The sequence below is a fragment of the Manis pentadactyla genome, chromosome 5 (assembly GCF_030020395.1).
Source record: "Manis pentadactyla isolate mManPen7 chromosome 5, mManPen7.hap1, whole genome shotgun sequence".
Taxonomy (NCBI): domain Eukaryota; kingdom Metazoa; phylum Chordata; class Mammalia; order Pholidota; family Manidae; genus Manis; species Manis pentadactyla.
Window position 1 is genome coordinate 93,351,473 of NC_080023.1, and position 27,768 is coordinate 93,379,240.

Genomic DNA, 27,768 nt, shown 5'->3' on the forward strand with positions numbered 1-27,768 from the left:
CCCTCTACTGGAAAGAATAAAAAGACAACACTGAGTGCTAAAGCCTTTGCAGTTTCCATAACTTACTTTAAAAAGTGAAAAAGTTTATTTGCAACTATTGCTTCTTTAAAACTTTAATTTTGAAAAACATGGAACGACTGATATTTGGGGCCAGATAATTCTGATAGGGGTTTGACAATTGAGAGGGGCTGTCTTGGGTAATGTAGGATATTTAGGTGCCAGTAAGTAACTCTCCCACCCCAGTTGAGACACCAAACATGTCTCCACATAATTCCAGATTTCTCCTGGAAGACAGAGTTTACCCTATTTGAGAACCACACATATATGTTGAGAATTTCAAATTACATAATTTATTAAAATTAAACTATATGGGTGAAAAATTTTGTGCTTTATTTTCTATATGCCCTTCTTATATCAATATAAGAAATTATAACACTTCTAAGTTCTTATATATGTTATATATTTAATACTTTAAAATTCCAATTTCAGTGTTTCAAAAATACGAATTAAATTCTGGAAATATTTAGTATGCAGTTCTTAAATGTAGTTTAATCACATGATCCAATTCATTCATTCTTTCTTCTTTTCTTTTTCCATTCATTCTTCATTCAGTGAACACAGTGTCCAAAAACTAAATAAAACACATTTCTTGCCCTTAAGATGTTCCCAGTTTAGGGTCTGGTAGTTGGAAGGGACAAATAAAGAATGATACATTGTAAGAGAGCTCAATGAGTGCCACAATAGTGGCACCTCACAGCAAGGTGAAAAGTCTGATGTCCAGGAAGGTAATATAACTCCATTCCTGGCAACTGGCACAGACAACACTAGAGAAAAATTTCCTCACACTGAGAACAAGATTCTTTCATTTTAGTGTGTAGGTGTACAGAAGTTAAAATCCAAGTCAAAATTACCTTGACTGGGGGGAAGAGCCAAGATGGCGGTGTGAGTACGGCAGCAGAAATCTCCCAAAACCATATATATTTTTGAAAATAAAACAAATACAACTATTCCTAAAAGAGAGACCGGTGGATACATCTACATCTGCGAGAACTCAGCACCTCACGAAGGGGGTGATACAAGCCGCGGCCTGGCGGGACCCAAGCGATCCCCCCACCCCAGCTCCTGGCAAGAGGAAAGGAGTCAGAGCAAGAAGGGAGTGGAAGCCCAGGACTGCTAAATAACCAGCCCTAGTAATCCATACTGGGAGCCCAGACACACATTGCATGGTGTGCTGGAGATTAGAGAAACAGAAAAGTAAAATCTGTGAGTGGGTCCTTGTGGCTGGCTTCCCTGGGACAAAAGAAAAGCGAGTGCTTTTTGAAACTCTTAAAGGGACAGGGGCCTCACAGCTGGATGGAAGCATCCTGGCACACTCAACCCAGCAGGCTGGGAATTCTGAGGAACTTTGGGTGCCCCAGTCCCTCGGGTGGCAGTGCAACCCTGAAGCCTCTCATGGCGATAGGCAGCTTGCCAGTTGTTCCCTCGACTGGCATGGCCCCGACACAGTGGCTGAGCAGTCAGAGAGTGGCTGCGCATGCCCATGGCGGTGGAGCAGCAGGAGAGCAGCCATGTGCACCCGAGGCAGCTGAACACCCTGAGAGTGGCTGCACGGGCCCACCACAGCAGAGCAGCCAGAGAGTGGCCATGCCCACAACAACTGCCCAGAATTTCCTCCTGGAAGGCAGCCACCTGGGCCAGACCCAGAGGCCACTGCCAGTGTGCACCTGCCTGGTGCAGGCAGAGGAAACTGGGGTAAGGCATGAAGGCGCACCGTTCTCACAGGAGAACACACCTGGCATGCCTGCCACTCCCCATGGGGCTCTGGGCTGCCCTGACAGTGACCCCACACACGGCAGCTTAGGGGATTAATCCAGAGGCTGCTCCAGGTGTGCGGGTAACCAACACAGGCAGTGGAGAAGCTCAAGGCGACCAACAAGCAGGAAAGGACTTTGTTCTCCCAGCTGACACACGTGCTACCTGCCTACAGCTACCTCTATTGCCATGAAAAGGCAGAAGAATTTGGTCAAGTCCAGAATTACCCAGACAAGCCCTGAGAGAGGGCCTGGGGAGATAGATTTAACCAATCTACCTGAAAAAGAATTCAAAATAAAGGTCATAACTATGCTGATGGACCTGCAGAGAAATATACAAGAGCTAAAGGATAAGTTGGGAGGGAGAATACAGAAATAAAACAATCTCCGGAAGGACTTAAGAGCATACTGGATGAGGAGCAAGAGGCCATAAATGGAATAGAAATCAGAGAACAAGAACACAGAGAAGCTGATGCAGAGAGACATAAAAGGATCTCCAGGAATGAAGCAATATTAAGAGAACTGTGTGACCAATCCAAAAGGAATAATATCTGCATTATAGGTGCACCAGAAGAAGAAGAGAGAGAAAAAGGCACAGAAAGTGTCTTAGAAGAAATAATTGCTGAGAACTTCCCCACACTAGGGGAGGAAATAGTTTCTCAGACCATGGAAACCCAAGGGACCCAAGGAGCACAACACCAAGACATATAATAATTAAAATGGCAAAGATCAAAGACAAGGAAAGTGTATTAAAGGCAGCCAGAGAGAGAAAAAAGGTCACCTACAAAGGAAAACCCATCCGGCTATCATCAGACTTCTCAACAGAAACCTTACAGGTCAGAAGAGAATGGCATGATATATTTAATGCAATGAAACAGAGGGGCCTTGAACCAAGAATACTGTATCCAGCATGACTATCATTTAAATATAAAGGAGGGATTAAACAATTCCCAGACAAGCAAAAGTTGAGGGAATTTGCCTCCCACAAACCACCTCTACAGGATATTTTAAAGGGACTGCTCTAGATGGAAGCACTCCTAAGGATAAATAGATGTCAACAGAGAAAATAAAATCACAACAAAGAAAGCAAGTCAACCAAATACTAACTAAAGCCAAAAAATAAAAACAGCTACTCACAAAAGCAGTCAAAGGAAACACAAAAGAACACAGAATAAAACACCTAACGTATAAAGAATGGAGGAGGAATAAGAAGGGAGAGAAATAAAGAATCATCAGACTGTGCTTATAATAGCTTAATAAGTGAGTTAAGTTAGATAGTTAGATAGTAAAGAAGCTACCTTTGAAACTTTGGTAACCATGAATCTAAAGCCTGCAATGGCTATAAGTACATATCTCTCAATAATCACCCTAAATGTAAATGGACTGAATGCACCAATCTAAAGACACAGAGTAATAGAATGTATAAAAAAGCAAGATTTATCTATATGCTGCTTAAAAGAGACTCACCTCAAACCCAAAGAAATACATAGACTAAAAGTCAAGGGATGGAAAAAAGATATTTCATGCAAACAATAGGGAAAAAAAAGCAGGTGTAGCAGTACTGGTATCAGGCAAAATAGACTTCAAAACAAAGAAAGTAACAAGAGATAAAGAAGGACATTACATAATGATAAAGGGCTCAGTCCAACAAGAGGATATAACCATTATAAATATATATGCACCCAATACAGGAGCACCAGCATATGTGAAACAAATACTAACAGAATTAAAGGAGGAAATACAATGCAATGCAGTCATTCAAGGAGACTTCAACACACCACTCACTCCAAAGGATAGATCCACCAGACAGAAAATAAGTAAGGACAGGGAGGCACTGAACAACACACTAGAACAGATGTACTTAACAGACATCAACAGAACTCTACACCCAAAAGCAGCAGGATACACATTCTTCTCAAGTGCACATGGAACATTTTCCAGAATAGACTATATTACTAGGCCACAAAAAGAGCCACAGTAAATTCAAAAAGATTGAAATTCTACCAACCAACTTCTCAGACCACAAAGCCATTAAACTAGAAATAAACTGTACAAAGAAAACAAAAAAGCTCACAAACATATGGAGGCTTACCAACATGCTCCTAATAATCAATGGATCAATGACCAAATTAAAACATAGATCAAGCAATGTATGGAGACAAATGATGACAGCATAAAGCCCCAATTTCTGTGGGACGCAGTAAAGGCAGTTCTAAGAGGAAAGTATATAGCGATCCAGGCCTATTTAAAGTAAGAAGAACAATCCGAAATGAATAGTCTAAAGTCACAATTATTGAAACTGGAAAAAGAAGAACAAATGAGGCCCAAAGTCAGCAGAAGGAGGGACATAATAAAGATCAGAGAAGAAATAAATAAAATTGACAATAATAATACAATAGAAAAAATCAATGAAACCAGGAGTTGGTTCTTTCAAAAAATAAACAAAATAGGTAAGCCCCTAGTCAGACTTATTAGAGAAAAAGAGAATCTACACACATCAACAGAACCAGAAATGAGAAAGGAAAAATCACAATGAACTCCACAGAAATACAAAAAATTATTAGAGAATACTATGAAAATCTGTATGCCAACAAACTGGAAAACCTAGAAGAAATGGACAACTTCCTAGAAAAATCAACTTTCCAAGACTGACCAAGGAAGAATCAGAAAATCTAAACAGACCAATTACCAGAAAAGAAATTGAAGCAGTAATCAAGAAACTACCCAAGAACAAAACCCTGGTCCAGATGGATTCACCGCTGAATTTTATCAGACATATAGAGAAGACATAATACCCGTTCTCCCTAAAGTTTTCCAAAAAATAGAAGAGGAGAGAATACTTCCAAACTCATTCTATGAAGCCAGCATAACTTTAATAACAAAACCAGGCAAAGACCCCACAAAAAAAGAAAATTACAGACCAATATCCCTGATGAACGTAGATGCAAAAATACTCAACAAAATATTAGCAAACCGAATTCAAAAATACATCAAGAAGAGCATACACCATGATCAAGTGGGATTCATCTCAGGGATATAAGGATGGTACAACATTCGAAAATCCATCAACATCATCCACCACATCAACAAAAAGAAGGACAAAAACCACATGATCATCTCCATAGATGCTGAAAAAGCATTCGACAAAATTCAACATCCTTTCATGAAAGAAACGCTCAAGAAAATGGGTATACAGGGCAAGTACCTCAACATAATTAAGGCCATATATGACAAACCCACAGCCAACATCATACTGAACAATGAGAAGCTGAAAGCTTTTCCTCTAAGATCAGAAACAAGACAGGGATGACTACTCTTCCCACTGTTACTCAACATAGTACTGGAGGTCCTGGCCACAGCAATTAGACAAAACAAAGAAATACAAGGCAACCAGATTGGTAAAAAAGAAGTGAAACTGTCACTATTTGCAGAAGACATGATAATTGTACATAAAAAACCCTAAAGACTCCATGCCAAAACTACTAAAACTAATATCTGAATTCAGCAAAGTTGCATGATACAAAATTAATACACAGAAATTGGTGGCTTTCCTATGCACTAACAATGAACTAGCAAAAAGAGAAATCAAGAAAACAATTACATTCACAATTGCATCAAAAAGAACAAAATACCTAGGAATAAACCTAACCAAGAAAGTGAAAGACCTATACCATGAAAACTACAAGACGCTCTTAAGAGAAATAAAGAGGACACTAACAAATGGAAACTCATCTCATGCTCTTGGCTAGGAAGAATTAATATTGTCAAAATGGCCATCCTGCCTGAAACAATCTACAGATTCAATGCAATGCCTATCAAAATACCAACAGCATTCTTCAACAAACTGGAACAAATAGTTCAAAAATTCATATGGAACCACAAAAGACCCCAAATAGTCAAAGCAATCCTGAGAAGGAAGAATAAAGTTGGGGGATCTCACTCCCAAACTTCAAGCTCTACTACAAAGCCACAGTAATCAAGACAGTTTGGTACTGGCACAAGAACAGACCCACAGACCAGCAGAACAGAATAGAGAGTCCAGATATTAACCCAAACATACATGGTCAATTAATATATGATAAAGGAGCCATGGACATACAGTGGGGAAATGACAGCCTCTTCAACAGCTGGTGTTGGCAAAATGAGACAACTACATGTAAGAGAATGAAACTGGATCATTATCTAACACCATACACAAAAAGTAAATTCGAAATAGATCAAAGACCTGAATGTCAGTCTGAAACCATAAAACTCTTAGAAAAAAACATACACAGAAATCTCTTGGACATAAACATGAGCAACTTCTTCATGAACATATCTCCCCGGGCAAGGGAAACAAAAGCAAAAATGAACAAGTGGGGCTACATCAAACTGAAAAGCTTCTGTACAGCAAAGGACACCACCAATAGAACAAAAATGCATCCTACAGTATGGGAGAATATATTCATAAATGACATATCTGCTAAAATGTTGACATCCAAAATATATAAAGAGCTCACACACCTTAACAAACAGAAAGCAAATAATCCAATCAAAAATGGTCAGATGAGCTGAAGAGACAGTTCTCCACAGAAGAAATTCCGATGGCCTATAGACAGATGAAATGATGCTCCACATCACTAGTCATCAGAGAAATGCAAATTAAAACCACAATGAGCTATCACCTCATGCCAGTAAGGATCGCCATCATTGAAAAGACAAACAACAACAAATGCTGGCAAGGATGTGAAGAAAGGGGAACCCTCCTACACTGCTGGTGGGAATGTAAATTAGTTTAACCACTGTGGAAAGCAGTATGGAGGTTCCTCAAAAATCTCAAAATAGAAATACCATTTGACCCAGGAATTCCACTACTAGGAATTTACCCTAAGTATGCAGCAGCCCAGTTTGAAAAAGACATACACACCCCTATGTTTATCACAGCACTATTCACAATAGCCAAGAAATGGAAGCAACCTAAGTGTCCATCAGTAGATGAATGGATAAAGAAGCAGTGGTACATATACACAATGGAATATTATTCAGCCATAAGAAGTAAACAAACCCTATCATTTACAACAACATGAATGGAGCTAGAGGGTATTATGCTCAGTGAAATAAGCCAGGCAGAGAAAGACAAGTATCAAATAATTTCACTCATCTGTGGAGTATAAGAACAAAGAAAAAACTGAAGGAGCATTGGATTAAAGATGGCGGCCTGAGAGGAGAGACAGAGGCTTCCTCCTAAAACTGGATACAATCAGAAAATATAGTTGGCGCAACTAATCCTGAGAGAGCAACAGGAAAGAGGACAGCATCAGACTGCACACACCTGGAGAAAAGAGCAGACCTCAGCGAACGGGGTAACGTACCAGAGCTGTGGCTCCACAGGACCCGAGCCCCTCCCCCACCCCAGCTCAGCAGCGGGAGGAAGAGAAATGGAGCAGGGAGGGAGTGGAAGGCTTGAGACTGCTGAATACCTAGCTCCGGAGATCTGCGCTGGGAGCACAAACCTACATTTCATGGAGCTTTCATCATACTCTTCTGATTACGGGGTTGGAAACCTGGGACAGGTGGAGTTCCTGGGGAGACTGGGATTCCGGCTGCTTGTGAAAAGCAGGGATCCATATCCGGCTGCTCTAGGACAAAAACATACCTGTGTGCCCGGCCCACTGGCTCAGGCAGTGGAGACAGGCACAGCAGCCGGGAGGCGGGGAACAGCTCTTTCCTCCCCCTAGGCACCAGTACCGCTCCCCTGTGACCCCCAACATTGCTTCAGGGGCTGAGCAGCTCCAGAAACTACAGTTTCTGGACACGAGAGGGCGCCACATACAAACATGAAATGCCAAAGGAACTTTGTCCAGAGTAAAATTATTAATACAACTCCCGAGGAAGATTTAAATGATATGGACCTTGTGACTCTTCCTGAAAGGGAGTTCAAAATAAAAATCATCAACATTCTAATGGAGGTACGGAAAGACATCCAAGAACTCAGGAAAGAATTCAGGTTGGAGATCCCAATCGTTGAAGAGCATGATGGAGGGTATTAAAAGCAGGTTGGATATGGTGGAGAAGACAATAAATGAAATGGAAACTAGAGAAGAGGAATACAAAGAAGCTGAGGCACAGAGAGAAAAAAGGATCTCTAAGAATGAAAGAATATTGAGAGAACTGTGCGACCAATCCAAGTGGAACAATATTCACATTATAGGGATACCAGAAGAAGAAGAAGAGAGGGAAAGGGATAGAAAGTGTCTTTGAGGAGGTAGTTGCTGAAAACTTCCCCAATCTGGGGGAGGACATAGTCTCTCAGGCCATGGAGATCCACAGATCTCCCAACACAAGGGACCCAAGGAAGACAACACGAAGACACATAGTTATTAAAATGGGGAAGATCAAGAATAAGGACAGACTGCTAAAAGCAGCCAGAGAGAGAAATAAGATCATATACAAAGGAAATCCCATCAGGCTAACATCAGACTTCTCAGCAGAAACCTTACAGGCCAGAAGGGAGTGACATGATGTATTTAATGCCATGAAGCAGAAGGAACTGGAATCAAGATTACTTTATCTGGCAAGATTATCATTTAAATTTGAAGGAGGGATTAAACAATTTCCAGATAAGCAAAAGCTGAGAGAATTTACCTCCCACAAACCATTTCTACAGTCTATTTTGGAGGGACTGCTATATATGGAAGTGTTCCTAAGGTTGAATAGCTGTCACCAGAGGTAATAAAACCACAGTAAAGAAAGTGGAACAGCTAATTACGAAGCAAATGCAAAATTAAATTAACTATCCTCAAAGTCAATCAAGGGATAGACAAAAAGTACAGAATTTGATACCTAATATATAAAGAATGAAGGAGGAAGAAAAAGGAGGAGAAACAGAAAAGAACCTTTAGATTGTGTTTGTAACAGCATACTAAGTGAGTTAAGTTAGACTCTTAGAGAGTAAGGAAAGTAACCTGGAACCTTTGGTAACCACGAATCTAAAGCCTGAAACGGCAATAAGTACATACCTATTGATAATCACCCTAAATGTAAATGGACTGAATGCACCAATCAAAAGACATAGAGTCACTGAATGGATAAAAAAACAAGAGCCATCTATATGCTGCTTACAAGAGACTCACCTCAAACCCAAAGACATGCACAGACTAAAAGTCAAGGGAAGGAAAAAGATACTTCATGCAAATAGGGAGATAAAAGCAAGTGTTGCAGTACTAGTATCAGACAAAATAGACTTCAAAACAAAGAAAGCAACAAGAGATAAAGAAGGACATTACATAATAATAAAGGGCTAAGTTCAACAAGAGGATATAACCATTATAAATATATATGCACCCAACACAGGAGCACCAGCATATGTGAAACAAATACTAACAGAACTAAAGGAGGAAATAGAATGCAATGCATTCATTTTGGGAGACTTCAACACACCATTCACTCCAAAGGACAGATCTGCCAGACAGAAAATAAGTAAGGACACAGAGGCACTGAACAACACACTAGAACAGATGGACCTAATAGACATTTATAGAACTCTATACATAAAAGCAACAGGATATACATTCTTCTCAAGTGCACATGGAACATTCTCCAGAATAGACCACATACTAGGCCACAAGAAGAGCCTCAGTAAATTCCAAAACATTGAAATTCTACCAACCAACTTTTCAGACCACAAAGGTATAAAACTAGAAATAAGTTGTACCAAGAAAGCAAAAAGGCTCACAAACACATCGAGGCTTAACAACACGCTCCTAAATACTCAATGGATCAACAACCAAATTAAAATGGAGATCCAACAATATATGGAAATAAATGACAACAACAACACAACGCCCCAACTTCTGTAGGACGCAGTGAAAGCAGTCTTAAGAGGAAAGTATATAGCAATCCAGGCATATTTAAAGAAGGAAGAACAAACTCAAATGAATAGTCTAACATCACAATTATCAAAATTGGAAAAAGAAGAACAAATGAGGCCTAAAGTCTGCAGATGGAGGGACATAATAAAGATCAGAGAAGAAATAAACAAAATTGAGAAGATAAAAACAATAGAAAAAAATCAATGAAACCAACAGATGGTTCTTTGAGAAAATAAACAAAATAGATAAGCCTCTAGCAAGACTTATTAAGAGAAAAAGAGAATCAACACACATCAACAGAATCAGAAACGAGAAAGGAAACATCACGATGGACCCAACAGAAATACAAAGAATTATTAGAGACTAGTATGAAAACCTATATGCTAAGAAGCTGGAAAACCTAGAAGAAATGGACAACTTCCTAGAAAAATACAACCTTCCAAGACTGACCAAGGAAGAAACACAAAATCTAAACAAACCAATTACCAGCAAAGAAACTGAAGCGGTAATGAAAATACTATCCAAGAACAAAACCCCTGGGCCAGACGGATTTACTTCGGAATTTTATCAGACATACAGAGAAGATATAATTCCCATTCTCCTTAAAGTTTTCCAAAAAATAGAAGAATTGGGAATACTCCCAAACTCATTCTATGAAGCCAACATCATCCTAATACCAAAACCAGGCAAAGACCCCACAAAAAAAGAAAATTACAGATCAATATCCCTGATGAACATAGACGCAAAACTACTCAATAAAATATTAGCAAACTGAATTCAAAAATACATCAAAAGGATCATACACCATGACCAAGTGGGATTCATCCCAGGGATGCAAGGATGGTACAACATCTGAAAGTCCATCAACATCATCCACCACATCAACAAAAAGAAGGACAAAAACCACATGATCATCTCCATAGATGCTGAAAAAGCATTTGACAAAATTCAACATCCATTCATGATAAAAACTCTCAACAGAATGGGTATAGAGGGCAAGTACCTCAACATAATAAAGGCCATGTATGATAAACCCACAGCCAACATCATACTGAACAGTGAAAAGCTGAAAGCTTTTCCTCTGAGATCGGGAACTAGACAGGGATGCCCACTCTCCCCACTGTTATTTAACATAGTACTGGAGGTTCTAGCCACGGCAATTAGACAAAACAAAGAAATACAAGGAATCCAGATTGGTAAATAAGAAATGAAACTGTCACTATTTGCAGATGACATGATACTGTACATAAAAAACCCTAAAGACTCCACTCCGAAACTACTAGAACTGATATCGGAATACAGCAAAGTTGCAGGACACAAAATTAACACACAGAATTCTGTGGCTTTCCTATACACTAGCAATGAACTAATAGAAAGGGAAATCAGGGTAATAATTCCATTCACAATTGCATCAAAAAGAATAAAATACTTAGGAATAAACCTTACCAAGGAAGTGAAAGACCTATACCCTGAAAACTATAAGACACGCTTCAGAGAAATTAAAGAGGACACTAACAAATGGAAACTCATCCCATGCTCTTGGCTAGGAAGAATTAATATCGTCAAAATGGCCATCCTGCCCAAAGCAATATACAGATTTGATGCAATCCCTATCAAATTACCAACAACATTCTTTAACGAACTAGAACAAATAATTCAAAAATTCATATGGAAACACCAAAGACCCCGAATAGCCAAAGCAATCCTGAGAAGGAAGAATAAAGTAGGGGGGATCTCGCTCCCCAACTTCAAGCTCTAGTACAAAGCCACAGTAATCAAGACAGTTTGGTACTGGCACAAGAACAGAGCCACAGACCAGTGGAACAGAATAGAGACCCCAGATATTAACACAAACATTTATGGTCAATTAATATATCACAAAGGAGCCATGGACATACAATGGGGAAATGACAGTCTCTTCAACAGATGGTGCTGGCAAAACTGAACAGCTACATGTAAGAGAATAAAACTGGATCACTGTCTAACCCCATACACAAAAGTAAATTAGAAATGGATCAAATACCTGAATGTAAGTCATGAAACCATAAAACTCTTAGAAAAAAACATACACAGAAATCTCTTGGACATAAACATGAGTGACTTCTTCATGAACATATCTCCCCGGGCAAGGGAAACAAAAGCAAAATTGAACAAGTTGGACTATATGAAGCTGAAAAGCTTCTGTATAGCAAAGGACACCATCAATAGAACAAAAAGGTACCCTACAGTATGGGAGAATATATTCATAAATGACAGATCCGATAAAAGGTTGCCATCCAAAATATATCAAGAGCTCATGCACCTCACCAAACAAAAGGCAAATAATCCAATTAAAAAATGGGCAGAGGAGCTGAACAGACAGTTCTCCAAAGAAGAAATTCAGATGGCGAACAGACACATGAAAGGATGCTCCACATCGCTTGTCATCAGAGAAATGCAAATTAAAACCACAATGAGATATCACCTCACACCAGTAAGGATCGCCACCATCCAAAAGACAAACAACAACAAATGTTGGCGAGGTTGTGGAGAAAAGGGAACCCTTCTACACTGCTGGTGGGAATGCAAATTAGTTCAACCATTGTGGAAAGCAGTATGGAGGTTCCTCAAAAAGCTCAAAATAGAAATACCATTTGACCCAGGAATTCCACTTCTAGGAATTTTCCCTAAGTATGCAGCACTCCAGTTTGAACAAGACAGATGCACCCCTGTGTTTATCACAGCACTATTTACAATAGCCAAGAAACGGAAGCAACCTAAGCATCCATCAGTAGATGAATGGATAAAGAAGATGTGGTACATATACACAATGGAATATTACTCAACCATAAGAAAAAAACCATTTGCAACAACATGGATGGAGCTAGAGGGTATTATGCTCAGTTAAATAAGCCAGGTGGGGAAAGAGAAGTCCCAGATGATTTCACTCATATGTGGAGATTAAGAACAAAGAAAAACTGGAGGAACAAAACAGCAGCAGAATCACAGAACCCAAGAATGGACTAACAGTTCCCAAAGGGAAAGGGACTGGGGAGGATGGGTGCGAAGGGAGGGGTAAGGCGGGGTGAAAGAAAGGGGGCATTATAATTAGCATGTATAATGTAGGGAGGGGCTCGGAGAGGGCTGTACAACACAAAGAAGACAAGTAGTGAGTCTACAACATCTTACTATGCTGATGGACACTGACTGTAATGGGGTGTGGGGGGGTGAACTTGGTGATGGTGGGAGTCTAGTAAACATAATGTTCCTCATGTAATTGTAGATTAATGATACCAAAATAAAAATAATAAAATAAAACTTAAAAAATAAATTACCTTGACTGGCAGTCATCACCTGACAACAGTACCTTGTCTATTATAAATGGCAGTTACAAAACTGAAAAGTATAAACTAATATAGTATGTTCCTCTTTTGCAACTATTTTTAATTAAGATCAGTAAAGCCCTTGGTTTTTTTTTTATTAGTAGTAGTTTAACAGAGATTTCAGTATCTAATTGGTTAAGAATCAAAATAATAATAGCAACTTATGTATTAGGTTTCCCTCTGCACCAGGTACCATGCCAAATGCTTACCATGCATTATCTCATTGAATCCTCTAATAATTCCAAAAAGTAGATGCCATCATTATCCCTATTTGATGGGCAAGGGAAGTTGCTTAAACTTAGCTATCTATAAAGTAGAAAAACTGGACTTTGAACCAAAGAACTCAGACTACAGGGCTAGACCTTTCAACCACTCTTCTTTGCTGAGAAAACATATGATTGGCTTGAGAAGATGATTAATAGGACTAAAATGAAAGCTAATGTTTTCCTGTATTAATTACAAGTCATACAAATTCTAATAATTAGTTGACTCCCCAAAGAAAAACTCTGAATATCAAGTTTTGGCAAATCAGCATTCATCCTCACCTAATATTGAGAACAAATCTATAAGGGGATATCCACATTCCTATTGCACAGATATGGAAACAGGGCTTGAACAGTTTGGCACATGTCTGGAAGTTACACAGAACTAGCATTAAGAGAATTCGCAGATTCTTGCATCTTGTTGGCCTGTCATAGAGGGGAGAAGTCAGAGGAATTCTAAATAGGAGTTGGGAATGGGATCAGTATAGATCAATCTGTGCAAATTATGATTGACTTGAACACCTAACGGTTGTTTTAAATAATTTGGGTCATTTATATTTATTTTCCCACAATTTGTATTATACAAATGACATTTTGAAATATGAACCAGTATAAAGGAAGTGCTATCTTTCTTTGGTTCCTTCTGTCATTTCAGCATGACCAGATGTTACTTGAAGATGTATTACCTGTACAAGAGGATGACTCTTTGATGTCATCGCACCCAATTGTTGTCACAGTAACAACTCCTGCTGAAATAACATCTGTTTTTGACGGAATATCCTATAGCAAGGTAGGAAAACACAACATTGTGTTGAAACATCTCCCTGTTTAATGACTTTTCTTTTAGTAAATACGTAAACATGGTAAGATTGGTTGGACCATGCTAACGGGCTTTGGGAAACAGTGCAGAACTTATGCTGAATGTTGTACAAGTCAATAGTTTATATTCTTCATTCCAACTGACCGATGCTGTCTACTGTCAGGATTTTTAATTAGACTTTAAAAAATTTGTCTTTTTCAGTTTTGTTTATTATAGCTCTCATTCTGATAACTAACACTTAAAGCATCAAATTTTAAATTATTTTATTTTTTAAAAGACAGTAAATCTTTTTCTGTCATGTGCTTAATGAGAAATGCCATATATATGGCCACCTTTTCTAGTAGGATCTTTTAGTGCTTCCAATAAGCATTTCGGCCCAACTCAGTTTGAAGGTATTATTTTTATCCATTTTTACATAAGATTTAAAGATGACTTTGTTAGTGTGCTGCAGATGGGGCATTCCCATCTGCTAAAAATTTCATGAGGTTGCTTTAAATTTATAGTGACCCAAGTTTTATGATCATTTTCTCCCACATCTCCTATGCTTTCTCTAAACATATTCCTTACCTGTATGCAACACAGTTTAGTAATTTTCCACTTCAGCCTCTCATGGTTTACTCACTATGTTATGTTGCTCAAAAGCCACTGCAAACTAACACATCTTGTTATTCTGGGTGATACCTAATGTTTGATTTAAGACAAAATACTACAATTATTAAAATGAATACTAGATGAAACTGGTTTGAGTGAAAAAAAAGCCTTCTATACATCAGTATTTCAAACTCATAGCATCATATATTTTGGCTTTCTCATATTCTATGGCATCTTTCCAGGATTCTTTCATTCCTTTTCCTTTCATATTCTCAATGATTCTTTTTATCTTTCTGTTAAAATGAAAAATGTAAACCCACTTATGGTATATTCTAATTACTCACATGAAGACATTTATATTTTTCAAATCAGTTTCTTCCTGAGTCATGGATACACCACAGATTTAAGATGCTAGGTCAGAAATAAATAAATATTTCTAAGTCTTTGCCTTCTATTAGGTACAAAAATAATTTATACTTAATAAATTACAGTAAAAATTGCGAACAAGTGCGGAAGCCAACGTTTTTCTGGTCAGTTACTTGAAAATTTATTTAAAAATTTATAAATAGTGCATTTTAGTATTAATCTTATAACATGTGACAAGAAAGGAGAGAAAAGTATGCACCAGATTCTTCAGACTTAATAAAATCAGATGAGATAAATAACTTCTGAGGAGAAAGATCTTATCCTTAAATTTTGTAACTATCGATTTAAGCTATTTGCCAGACAGTTCCTAAACTACTTCCCTCTGTTAAATATATTTTTCCAAGTATTAAAATATACTTATGTAGCCAGAATTCAATCCTGAAATTACTTTCCTTATTCATCAAAAAAGCATGATTTTTCTAAATTTTTTGTTTCTTTTTCATTAGGCAAGCCCCATCTGCTGGTTCATTTGGTGAAGTGCAATAATTATTTGGAATGCAAGCCACTGAAAGGACTGCTATTTTATCACTTTCTCTCTACCTTTTAATTACTATAGAAGCATATATGAAGGGGTGTGCCAAGTGGTATATTTATCCTAAAACCACAGAGCTATGACAATGTAGTTTAGTGGAATCATTAAAGAAATAATCTCCCAAATATGCTCATGAAATACTAGTCATAATAGTGATGCTCATATTTGTTTCTTACATACCCTTTATTAGTTTGGCTTGTCATTTTTTTCCTTCATAGGGAGCTTCCCTTCTGAGAATGCTTGAAGACTGGATAACACCAGAGAAATTTCAAAAAGGATGTCAGGTATGACTTAGTACTTTTGATTGCATTAAAAGTAAACTACCATGATATGTGACTGACAAATGTGAAGATATGTGATTAAGGACAATTACCTTTTTACTTTTATTTTCTTTACTTGGGGATGGATAACAGAGCAAAACACAAAAAGGTGATTTCACATCCAGTTAAGTGCCTACACTGTATCTGTAATTACCAGTTAGCAGAAGTTCTATGGAGAAGTTAAGCAGATTGCTTAGTTATTTTTGATACCCTTTCACACGTGTATTAGGTCAGGCTGCCATACCAAAATACCACAGACTGGGTGCCTTAACAATGGAATTGTATTTCCTGACAGTTCTGGAGGCTGAGGAGTCCAAGACCAAGGTGTGGGGCGAATTCAGCTTCTGGTGGGGGCCCTCCTCCTGGCTTGCTGTCGGCCGCCTTGTCACTGTGCCCTCATGTGGCTGAAGGACAGTTCCCATGTGTCTCTTCTTCTAAGGACACTGATACCATCACGAGGGCCGCACACTCACGACCTCACCATCCCCAGGGCCTCATCTCCAAATACCATCATACTGGGAAATAGGGCTTCACTAGATGAATTTGGGGGTAACACAATTCAGTCCATAGCAACATGATTGAAAAATTTAAATCTATCTATAAAGGTCTTCGCTTACAGTTTGTAAGAGGAAATTTTCCTTATTACTGGATTTGAAATGGTTAATATAAACACTCCTTTTATAACAGAGTCAATGATTCCTTTTGGTAACAGAAATGACAATACATTTTCTAAAGCATTTCACACATCCCACTCATTCTTATTACTCCAGTGGTTTGTTTCAGTTTTGTTCCTCTAGCAGACCCTAAGCCAGTTCTCTCAGGGTTTTATAATATCAACATTGCCACAAGGCATCCCTATAACTGTGCTGTCTGCAAGTTGGCCCCTCTGCAGCCTAGAGATGGAATTGTCTTCCTTCTCTTTCCCTCCCATCTGCATCCCATGTGATATCTCAGGTAGAAAAGGCAGAGCAGTGCTGATGGTTCCCAGCCCATAAAGTAGAGAACAGGTCAAAGCAGTGCCCTGTTAGCTTTCCCAGAGTCTCAGTTCTTCTTTGGATGTGAGTCCTCAAGACAATGCCTACCCACCATTCTTCTAGCTCACATTACTGCCAAGTCTTCTTCTGTGGCATTTAGCACTCTCTATGTTACTCCAAAAGGAAATGGTTCCCTTCTACCCAAGATAGAAATTCCTGGGTGACTATTAAAGTAGGAAATAAGACCAGGGTTTAGGAAATATTCAGCAAGTACATCAGTACATTTTATTCCTTTTGTCCATTAATAAAATATCCTGTACATATTAGGTAGAAAAGAAGCTGTGTGCTTGTTTTTATGTGTACATTAGAACATTCTGCAACTTCCATCAACTTCAAATTCAAATTTCATAGTATCTTCTCTCACTGTCATCCCCTCTAGTGAAGAACTGTCTTCACTATCCACATAAACTCCAGTTCCTATTAGCACGCACTACATATGTTAAGCAATCTAAAAAGTACTTCTTGAATGAATGAATGAGTGATGGTCTCTAATAAATAATACAGATACAGAAATAAAGACATTTCCTTTAGCCCAGTATCAGTAAAATCAATTGTAAACCCAGTCCTGTCTAAAACCAGTATTTTTCAAGTTAAAACTGTCTTAACTGTCACTGTAGATCGTGCTAGAAACTGAACCAGAATGAATAGATATTAATTTTTCATAGTATTATAGTGCTATGGAATGAATTTACAAAAAACTCAGTGAAATACTTTTTCCCTTCAATCTTCAAAAGCTAGCTAATATCTGAAAATGACCAATATATGGCATGTTCAATAAGCTCCCAAGCCAATTAGAACATCCCTTCACATAGTTCAAGTATCTGAACAGTATCCATCCTTGAGTTGCCATATTATGACTGCTGCCCCTAAATTCCACCATCTATGTTGTTATGTTCTTTCCCTTGTAAACACAGTTGACCCTTGAACAACATGGGGGTTAAGAGTACCGAACTCCTGCACAATTAAAAATCCACACATAACTTAACTACGAATAGGTTACTATTAACTGGAAGCCTTATCAATAACATGAATAGTTGATTAATACATATTTCATACTTTATATATATTACATACAGTATTCTTACAATAAAGGTAGAGAAAAGAAAATGTTTTCTCAGATTTTCACAAATCTCCACAGTTTTCCAACATATTTATTGAAAAAAGTCTTGTGTATAAGTAGACCAATGCAGTTTAAAATGTATTGTTCAAGGATCAGTTTTACTTTCTGTCAAAAGGGACTCTTTAGCCAGCCTGACAGGGTGCTAAATCTGGGGATGCCAGCTGCCTGTTCTCTTTCATGTGCATCACATTCCCCCAAACCCAATCTCAGAGAGCAAAGAGGTACAGAGTGAAGGGAAATAAGAGCAAAACTACCAGATGGAAAAACTTTAAGGCTGTTCTTATACATAATAAACATTACAGATAATGGGGCATTTATAACACTACATGGTCGTGAAATAGAAGTGGAGGAATACATTCATCCTTCCTTTTTCTCCTAGTATCAGTGGCATCCCTGATAAGATAGGAATGGATCAGCTGGAAAATGTCCTTTCTCTTCCTGAGATACTAGTACCAGAAATACTGTTCCTTTCTTTTTGTTCTCACTGATACCAACTCATGAGGCACTATTTTGGGGGGACATAGGTCATCATGGAATTCTAACTGGAATGACCACATTGTGATTTTTCAAGGTGAAGAAGGAAATTTCTTAACATAGAATATTTAGAAGCACTAATCTAGACAAAATAAAATTAGTGATTTTGATATATTGTTTGCATAAATGTCCATTTAGCCTCTAGTTCAGGAGAGAAAAGATACTTAAAAATGGTAACAACAGTGACAAAAACTGGTCCAGCATTCAGAATTTTCTTCATGGTAATCTCAGGAGAATCTCTTCCACTTCTCACCAGGTGCCAGTTATCTTCACCCTCAAATGTGTGGAGTTGTATTAAATAACATTTAAGATCCCTTCTAGTTCCAAGACTGCATGTTTCTAAGTGCAAGGCATTTTGACTGCACAAATAAACTCCTCTAAATTAATTTTAAGAGGCTACTGTTTATCAGAAATTGTTATTAGCAGGTAGCAAGGGTTATAATTATTACTAGTCCAAGTATCCAATTAATTTATTAGAATGAAGATTTGTGCCAAGCTCTAGAATACCCAAAACTGATACAGAGTATGTGCCTTTTATTTCTTCTCCCTTCCTCTGCCTGCCATCCAGCGGCAGTGCTGAGCAGTAAACTATCAAAAGAACAGATATGATGGCAGCATTCCAAACTGGCCTCAACCCTCCACCAGGCTTCTTGAAGCAGTCCTGTTAATATTTGTTTTATCTCTGTATGCCGGAAAAGACCGATGAATTTTGAAGATAGTGTGACTTAGGAACAGCACCTCCTGAAAATTATTGCAACTTATAGTGAAAATAATATGTGCCAAGTCAACCACTGGTTATTTTCTTTGAAGGCACACAGAACACTTAAGAAGGTTCTATTTCTATAGAAGGCTTCCACATTTTAAATGAGACAATCCTAGAGCAACGAAGAAGTGATACAGCGGGAACTTTGGAAGGTTTCCTGGAGAACCACAAGTGGTGCCCAATTATAAGATTAGGAGAAGACTGGAGATTTTCTGTAGAGATTTATCACATTATATCGGAAAACTCATAAATAGAGAGATTTTGTGAACAGAATTGCCAAAAGGGGAAGCCTTCTGGTTAAAAGATTTATATTTTCAAAATATTTGAAGTGAAAATTTCTTACAGAGAAAATTTAAATAAGTGAAAATATTCTTTAACATGAATAATTTCCCCAGTTTATCCATCATTATCACCTTCACTATTGAAAAGGCTATAATATGCATTTCTTTAGAGCAGGGATCTGCAAACTACCACCTATGGACCAAATCTAGCCCACCATTTTTGTAAGGCTTTTGCAATTAAAATCATTTCTATATTTTTTTAATGGTTGAAAAAAATCAAAAGAAGGAGAATGTTTCATGGTACATGGAAGTTACATGGAATTCAAATATCAGTGTGCATAAATAATGGTTTTTGGAAGACAGTCATGATCATTCATTTACATACTATTTCTGTCTGCTTTGTGCTATAGAGGTAGAATTGAGTAGTTGTGACAGAATATATGGCCCACAAGGCTTAATAGCTTTACTATGTAGCTTTTTACCAATAAGTTTACTTAGAGCCTGGCTCACCTGTTTCACCTTTGGATAACACCCCAATAACTCATGTGTGACAGGGTCATATAGTGTCTAAGATGAAAATATACCATTATAAATGAAGATGGGGTTACAGACAGTAGTGGGCAGGTTAACACCACTAAGTAAAGATCACAGAATTATGGATCTCTCTTTATTGTGGATCAAAAGTGTTATGGACTGTTGATAGTTTTCCTGAACACTTGACTGCCCTTTACTGTCTTACATTGCTTGTCCTGAAAAAGTTAAACTCTTTCCCTCTCCTGTTCACAATTCCATTAGACAGAAAAAAACAAACAAACCTGTCTCATTAATAAGAATAAAATATTCCTTATACTTTACAAATAAATTATTTGTATGGTGTTTTTATAGGTTTCAAAATGTTTTGCATATAGTGTATCATTTGATTTTCATTCTTGGCACACTTACATGCTATACTATATTTAGAGTGAAATATGTCTAGGGGTTCAGCTTATTTTGTGGAAGTATGAGAAAAGCAAACATCAACTTCTAAAATACCTGTCATCAGGGGATTCAAGATGGCGGCATGAGAGGTGAGACGTAGAATTCCTCCCAAAACCACAGATAGTATGAAAACGTAGTTAATTGATACAACTAACCCTAAAGCAACAACAAGAAAGAAGGCTGAACCAGACTGCACACAGACCTCACGAACAGAGCAGACCTCACGAAACAGAGTAACATAAGAAAGCCTTAATCAGGTGGGACCCAGGCCCTTCCCCCGCCCCAGCTCACTGGCGGGAGGAAGAGAAACGAAGTGGGGGACGGGGTGGAAGCCTAGAACTGCTGAACACCAAGCCCTGGAGGTCTGCTTTGGGAGCAGAAACCTACACTGTGTGCTGCTCTGGACGTTGGGGAGCTCAAACAGGTGGAGTGCTTGAGAGACAGATCCCGGCCATTTGTGGAGGAGGGGATCCACACCCGGCCGCTCTGAAAGAAGGGAAGGGCAGGCGGTCTGAGAGGCTGTGTTTGTAATAGCACACAAAGTGAGTTAAATTAGACTGTTAGATAGTAAGGAAATTACCCTTCAACTTTTGATAACCACGAATCTAAAGCCTGCAACGGCAATAAGTACGTACCTATCGATAATCACCCTAATTGTAAATGGTCTGAATGCTCCAATCAAAAGACATAGAGTCACTGAATGGATTAAAAAGCAAGACCCGTCTATATGCTGCCTGCAAGAGATTCACTTCAAACCCAAAGACATACACAGACTGAAAGTAAAGGGATGGAAAAAGATATTTCATGCAACTAACAGGGAGAAAAAAGCAGGAGTTGCAGTACTTGTATCAGACAAAATAGACTTCTAAAATAACTGTTATCTTTTACATACAGACTTACTTGGAAAAATACAAATTTGGGAACGCAAAAACTTCACATTTTTGGGCAGCACTTGAAGGGGTAAGGAAGAGCATATCCCCAAATATTTCTTTCATTAACAAATGATTTACCAATCATTTCTTTATCTGATTATTCTCCCTTTTTATTTCCCTTATTTATTAATTAACTACCCCCCATGTTTTTAAAATCTTAGGCAAGTAATTTACCAGTGAAAGAGGTAATGGACACTTGGACAAAACAGATGGGCTATCCTGTTCTTAATGTGAAAGATATGAGGAACATCACACAGAAACGTTTTCTGTTGGACTCAAGAGCTAATTCTTCTCAGCCACATTCAATTCTTGGGTAAGGATCTATAATGCATTTTGAGAGAAACAAATTTGATTAAAATACTGGCCATTTCCTTTGATCTTACTCTTCAGTACATAATTGATGGGTGATAATACGAAAGCACAAGGTCTTCAGGGAAACAAAGGCATCTAAAAATAGCTCAATGTTTCTAGGTTAAAAATGGTGAACTGAGCACAAGCATCCAAGTCCTGTTCTTCTCAGGAGCCACTGAAAAAAGGAATGGAAGTAGTAAGGGAAATAAACTCATAAAAGTAAATAAAGAGGAAGGGTTATATGTGTCATAAAATGCTAGAATAAAAGCAAGAGAAATAATAGAAAACAAACCAAGGAAGATGAATGTATGAAGGTCCCACACTTAACAAGGAGAATTAAACATATAATATGCAATATTCATTATTTACTAAGTAGCTCGCACTATTTTTAAGTACTTTAGAGTATTTTGTTATGACAGGTAGGGAAATTGAGGCAGAAAATGATTAAGTAACTTATTCAAGGTTACAAAAAGTATAAGTGATAGAACCTTGATTTGAACACAGGCAGTCTGGCTCCAAGAAACTGGACAGTAGAGAGATACTGAGAAAAGTGGTGGGAGATGAAGTTGGAATAAAAGGCAGGGGCCAGGAATGCAGACTTTGTTACAGATTTTGAAGAGTAGTGTGCAAATTCAAGGACTTTAAGGAGAGAGTTGGCAAGATCACATTTACATTTTTCAAAGTTGCCCTCTGGCTGTTCTATGGAGATTAGATCAGAGAGGGGCAAGAGTGGAAGCAGGGAGTCCAGCTAGCATGATATTGTAGTGAGTGGCCACTGTGAGAGATGATGGGGTCTGCACTAGGAGAGTAGCCATGGGCTGGAGGGGTGTGGTAGATACTCCAAAGATTGGGTTGAGCTAAAATTTCTAATAAACTATGTGCAAGAATTGAATCAAATGCATTTGCAGAGAATAATCCCCCTTGTTTTTTGTGGTCATTTCTAGACAACTGGAGGATCTTTATAGATCCACTTTATGATGTGTACACCATGCAGTAATAACAGAACCTGTTTTCTGGCCTCCAGTTCAGGGCTTTGAGAATTAAGTCATACTACTAGCACACTCAGTGTTCTCCAAAAATTCAGATTGCCAAAATAGTTTCTGTTCCAGGCATCAGAAACGAAAAGCACTCTGAATTATTCAATTAGCTACTTCTAAAAGACTGGTTGGCATATGAACTAGAGAAGCATTGAGAAAGCCAGTAATGCTCACGTTGTTGAGGCCCATTACCAGTCTCTGCTCCTGGAAACCTCAGACACTCAGCTGTACCACAGTAAATGAAATGCAGAGACACCGGATATCTTGCTGTAATCCAAGTTCTACAAAGTAACAGTTCATGCCAAAACAAAGGAAAATTCGAGTTCCTAGGCCAAATGAGATCAGTCAGGGAGTGTCTGTATACAGTTCTTTATCATTATTTTGGAAAGGAAAGATTATGATGGAGAAAACTTCTTTGTTTTTCTCTTCATAATATATGGATGAATTGAAACATAGATCTGACTTGTTATCAGATGGTAATTCAATTACAAAAATCAACATCATAATTTCTGTGATGGTACTGTTAACTCTAAACTGAGTTAGTATTTTATAGTTAGTTTTATGTTCTCACAAATTACATTGGTGATATTTAATATTGCAATGTAATAGCCTTTGTATATTAAAATTTAAAAATTATTTCTCTCTTCAGAAACAACCTTCCATTGGGGAAGGTTCTCAATATTTATTCCCTTGTCATATGTATCCACCAATTTAAGTCAAAGACACAACCAACATTGTTTTTAACTGGTAAATTGGAGTTTTAAAAACAATTCTTCGTTTTGATTCCTCTCCACACAAACAAAAATTGTATTACCAAGTGAACTAAGTATATCATCAGGTCTAAAATCATTTTTTTCTTATAATAAATCCTTAAATTATACTCAAGATTTACAACATTGAACTATATTATTAACATTTACACTTTTCTCTAATATTTTCTTTAGTTTCTACCTTCAGATATTTCAGATATTATTAGTTTATTTAGATTCATAAATACATGATTTTTGGTGATCATTGAGCATACAATCTATTTGTTCCATTTTTGTTAAAAAAAGCATATATGCATAGGGAAAAGATAAACCTAGAAAACATGTGCTTCTTTGTTGAGAATTTTTGTCAAAAATCTGCAGTAGCTCCTGAATAAATAGAGAAAGAGACATTATATTAAAAGTGATCCCTCCTTATTTTCACTTGAATGAAAAATTAGATCATAATAAATGCTTTCATGTCACTAGGAAGGAATTAGTCCTTTCTTCAACCCTAGTGTTCATGTGCTCTTTGTTCAAGATATATTCCTGTCTACTGTGGTCTGTTAAGTTGTTTCATAAATTGAATGGCCTCCTCCATTTTCTCACTGCTTAGATATTCCAAGATTAGGGAATTCATACTGACCAGAAACTTTTATAATCCAAATGGTCCACACATGTGTAAATTATTGCTTAACATTATGGCCTCAACCATACCTTAGAAATGGGCCGTTTTCACATCTCCAATGGGTAATTCTCCATCAGGCAAGTTTACATGTTTTTTGACAGTCTCCCAAATGTAGTCAGGTGGAAGAGGGGAGTAGGTGTGAAAATCAGACTGGCCATATTTAATATTGGCAGAGCCTGTTGTTAGATATTTTTAAAAGTGAATTATACTTTTAAAAATGAAATGTGATATTCCTGATTTTTAGATAACATATAAGGGATGCAATAATTTCATTTATGTAATTTCCATTTCTTGACATTTTGTACTTTCAAATCTATTATTTTACTTAATTCGATTAGTTCCTGTGATTAGTTTCTAAAACTATAAAATTACATCGCCTCAGTCCTCTATCCTTTTTGTCCTATTGTGATACTCTTACAGACCTCATAGTAACATACATATATTTTTTTATCACCTTGGTGGTACATCTTTTGCCCACTTTTAGGAACAGGGTAATCCATGAGACCATGCTTTACAGGGGATAGTTGCAACCCTGAATGTGTACAAAGGGCATCCAGGCATTTAGTCAGGTCGGTATTGGGGAGAGGTGAGAAAGAATGAAATGTTAGTTTATATAGCAGCACTAAGTCAGCAGAGTGTAGGAGTGAGACGTGTAGGTGGATGTGACTTTGAAAATGCTGCTTTGCAATACACATAGGTCACAGGGAAGGCAGTACAGCATGGGGAAGGCAGTACAGCACGGAGAAGACAAGTAATGACTCTACAGCATTTTACTACATTGATGGACAGTGACTGCAGTGGGGTGGGGGAGGACTTGATAATATGGGTGAATGTTGAAAACACAATGTTGCTCATGTGAAACCTTCATAAGATTGTATATTAATGATACCTTAGTTTAAAAAAAAACGCTGCTTTGAGTCATAGACACCAAGAAGGGACTAACGGTTACCAAAGGAGAGGGGTTTGAAAGGATGGAGAAGGGAATTAAGAGGCACAATAATTCACAATCACAATAAAAGTAAGTCATGGGGAAGGCAGTACAGCACAGAGAATACAAGTAATGAGTTTATAGCATCTTACTACGCTGATGGACAGTGACTGCAATGGAGGGGGTGAGGACTTGATAATATGGGTGAATATTGAACCACTGTGTTGTGTATTTGAAACCATAATTAAGATTGTATATCAATGATACTTTAATTTTTTTTAATGGTACTTTGTTGAGAAACTACAAGGGATTGCTCATAGGCTGACTTCCCTGAAAGCAGACCATGAGGTGATCAATTGAAAGTGACTCACTTGAAGTGTTCCTAGGAAAGACTGGTAGGTGGGTGGGAAGCGAGATATCAGGCAGCAAGATGAGATATCAGGCAGATCCTGTTAAGGGTAACTACCCTGCAGGGAAGTTCTGGAGACACTGCTTCAGGGTAGTCTTGATGGATGGGACAAGGAAGATGCTCACACTCATCCATCACTGGCTAAGGACTGTATCCAAGAATGTAAATTCCCAAGAACTTCTGGTTTTCTTTGTTCAGAAAGCGAGAGGACAGTCCTCTGGCAGAGAGATGCAGGTGCTGTCTGTTGGCAGGGAAAGCACACTGGAATCCGGAGTGTACAAAAATGACAAAGAGATTCAAGTGAGTTAGGGAGGAGCACTGACAATGTCCACTACAGGCCCAAAGAAACGATGTATGTATTGGTTCTATGAAATTTATAACCAAAAAAATTCCACTGCAATAAAACCCTCCAGGAGAGCTAGTAAAATCTCAATCCCACCAAATATTTCAGAAGTTATAAACAAAGGATTACTTTTTTCATGTAGATGGAAAAACTATATTCTCCCAATATTACATAAATTTTATTATATATTGAAAAGGAGAAATATCACTCCCCCATTCTCTGTTAGGGACCTGAATGATCATAGGTGAAAAACAAGGTCAGTTTTGAGCTGAAACCCAAACCCAGTCACAGATGCTTCTTTCTAGATCTCTCATGTTTTCTGATGATACGTGTTATGAGAACTAACAACCAAAAATCATTTAAGACCTCTTTTATGAAATGTCATGACTAAAGTGTCAAGTGTATATTGTATCAAAATACAAAGTTACCCTCCTCTACCAAAAATACTAAGGAACTACAGAGGACATTAAAATTAACCCCTGAAACATGCTTACCTGATGATTTTTCCTTCGCAGCACACTGGTTCACTTGATTCCAAGTAGGAGATATTTAAAGAGCACAAGAAGATATAAGGGATGATGGTGGTGGTGTAATTTCAATGTAATTTCTAAAATGGGTATTTCCTCCACAGTGTTTTAAGACTGTCTTCTGATTCTAAAAATGTTGTGTATTCTTTGACAGGAACTATAGCATATTAGAATGTATACAAGTATGTGTATGAATGCTCATTGTTATATAATGTTATATTTATGCAATATCTTTACTCCAAAGCCTCAAGTCATTAAATTAAAATAATCTTCAGCCTTACCTAATTTTTCATATAAAGTTCCAAAATTTAGAGATTTATAGAAATTGAAAGCCATTATGTGGCCTATCTTCAACACTAAAGTGTGTTGTTTTAACTTTATTAATTGTATACTATATGCTAGATCATCACATATGAAGAAAATATGCTTTTCTATTGCTCTTTAATTATTTTACTTTGAAAATGTTATTTTTTAGAAATAAAAGTTAAACTTTTCTTTTTAAAAAACTTCAGTTACACATGGAATATTCCAGTTAAATGGACTGAAGATAATGCATCAAGTATTACACTCTACAACAGGTCAGAAGCAGGAGGTAAATATCATCAATTCCTTTATTTCTTTGAATTAATGTATCATGTTAAATTAATATAAGTGTAAAGAGAAAACAATAAAGCTGGAACTTACTATGTAAATTTTAACTAAAAGAGACCTCTTAAATAATTTACCCATGAGTTCAAATCCTTATCTACAATAATGAAAACTTTTCTACCTTGAGATATTCTTTTTAATGATTTACCATAACTGACACAATAATAAACACCCATATCCAAAGGAGAAGGGTCACATACCCAATCACTGGAAGATCAATGCATCGTCTGCTTCCCTTCCTTCCTCCCTTCCCTCTTTTTGTCCTTGAAATAAGATAAGTAAGCTATTGAATTTCTTAAAATGTTATATGATAAGCCTGGTTTTTAAAATGCTGTCATTAAATCAGACATCTCATTTTTCCAAATCAACACAACACAAGAATCTTTACTGACTCCACATTGTCTTTTCTTAGTTCTAAGCTGTTACCAATAGCTCAAGGAATATCTGTGTCTACATTCAACCATGTGCTCCACC

General features: G+C 37.5%; 1 protein-coding gene across 1 annotated transcript in view; it reads left to right on the forward strand.

Moving 5' to 3' along the window:
- ENPEP (glutamyl aminopeptidase) overlaps positions 1–27,768 on the forward strand; it is a 90,036-nt gene that overhangs the window by 37,608 nt on the left and 24,660 nt on the right. Inside the window, exons 7-11 of the mRNA XM_036920865.2 lie at positions 13,942–14,076; positions 15,874–15,939; positions 21,580–21,645; positions 21,779–21,930; positions 27,159–27,238. Of these exons, the coding sequence (XP_036776760.1) occupies positions 13,942–14,076; positions 15,874–15,939; positions 21,580–21,645; positions 21,779–21,930; positions 27,159–27,238 (499 nt within the window). The remainder of the gene's footprint in view (positions 1–13,941; positions 14,077–15,873; positions 15,940–21,579; positions 21,646–21,778; positions 21,931–27,158; positions 27,239–27,768) is intronic.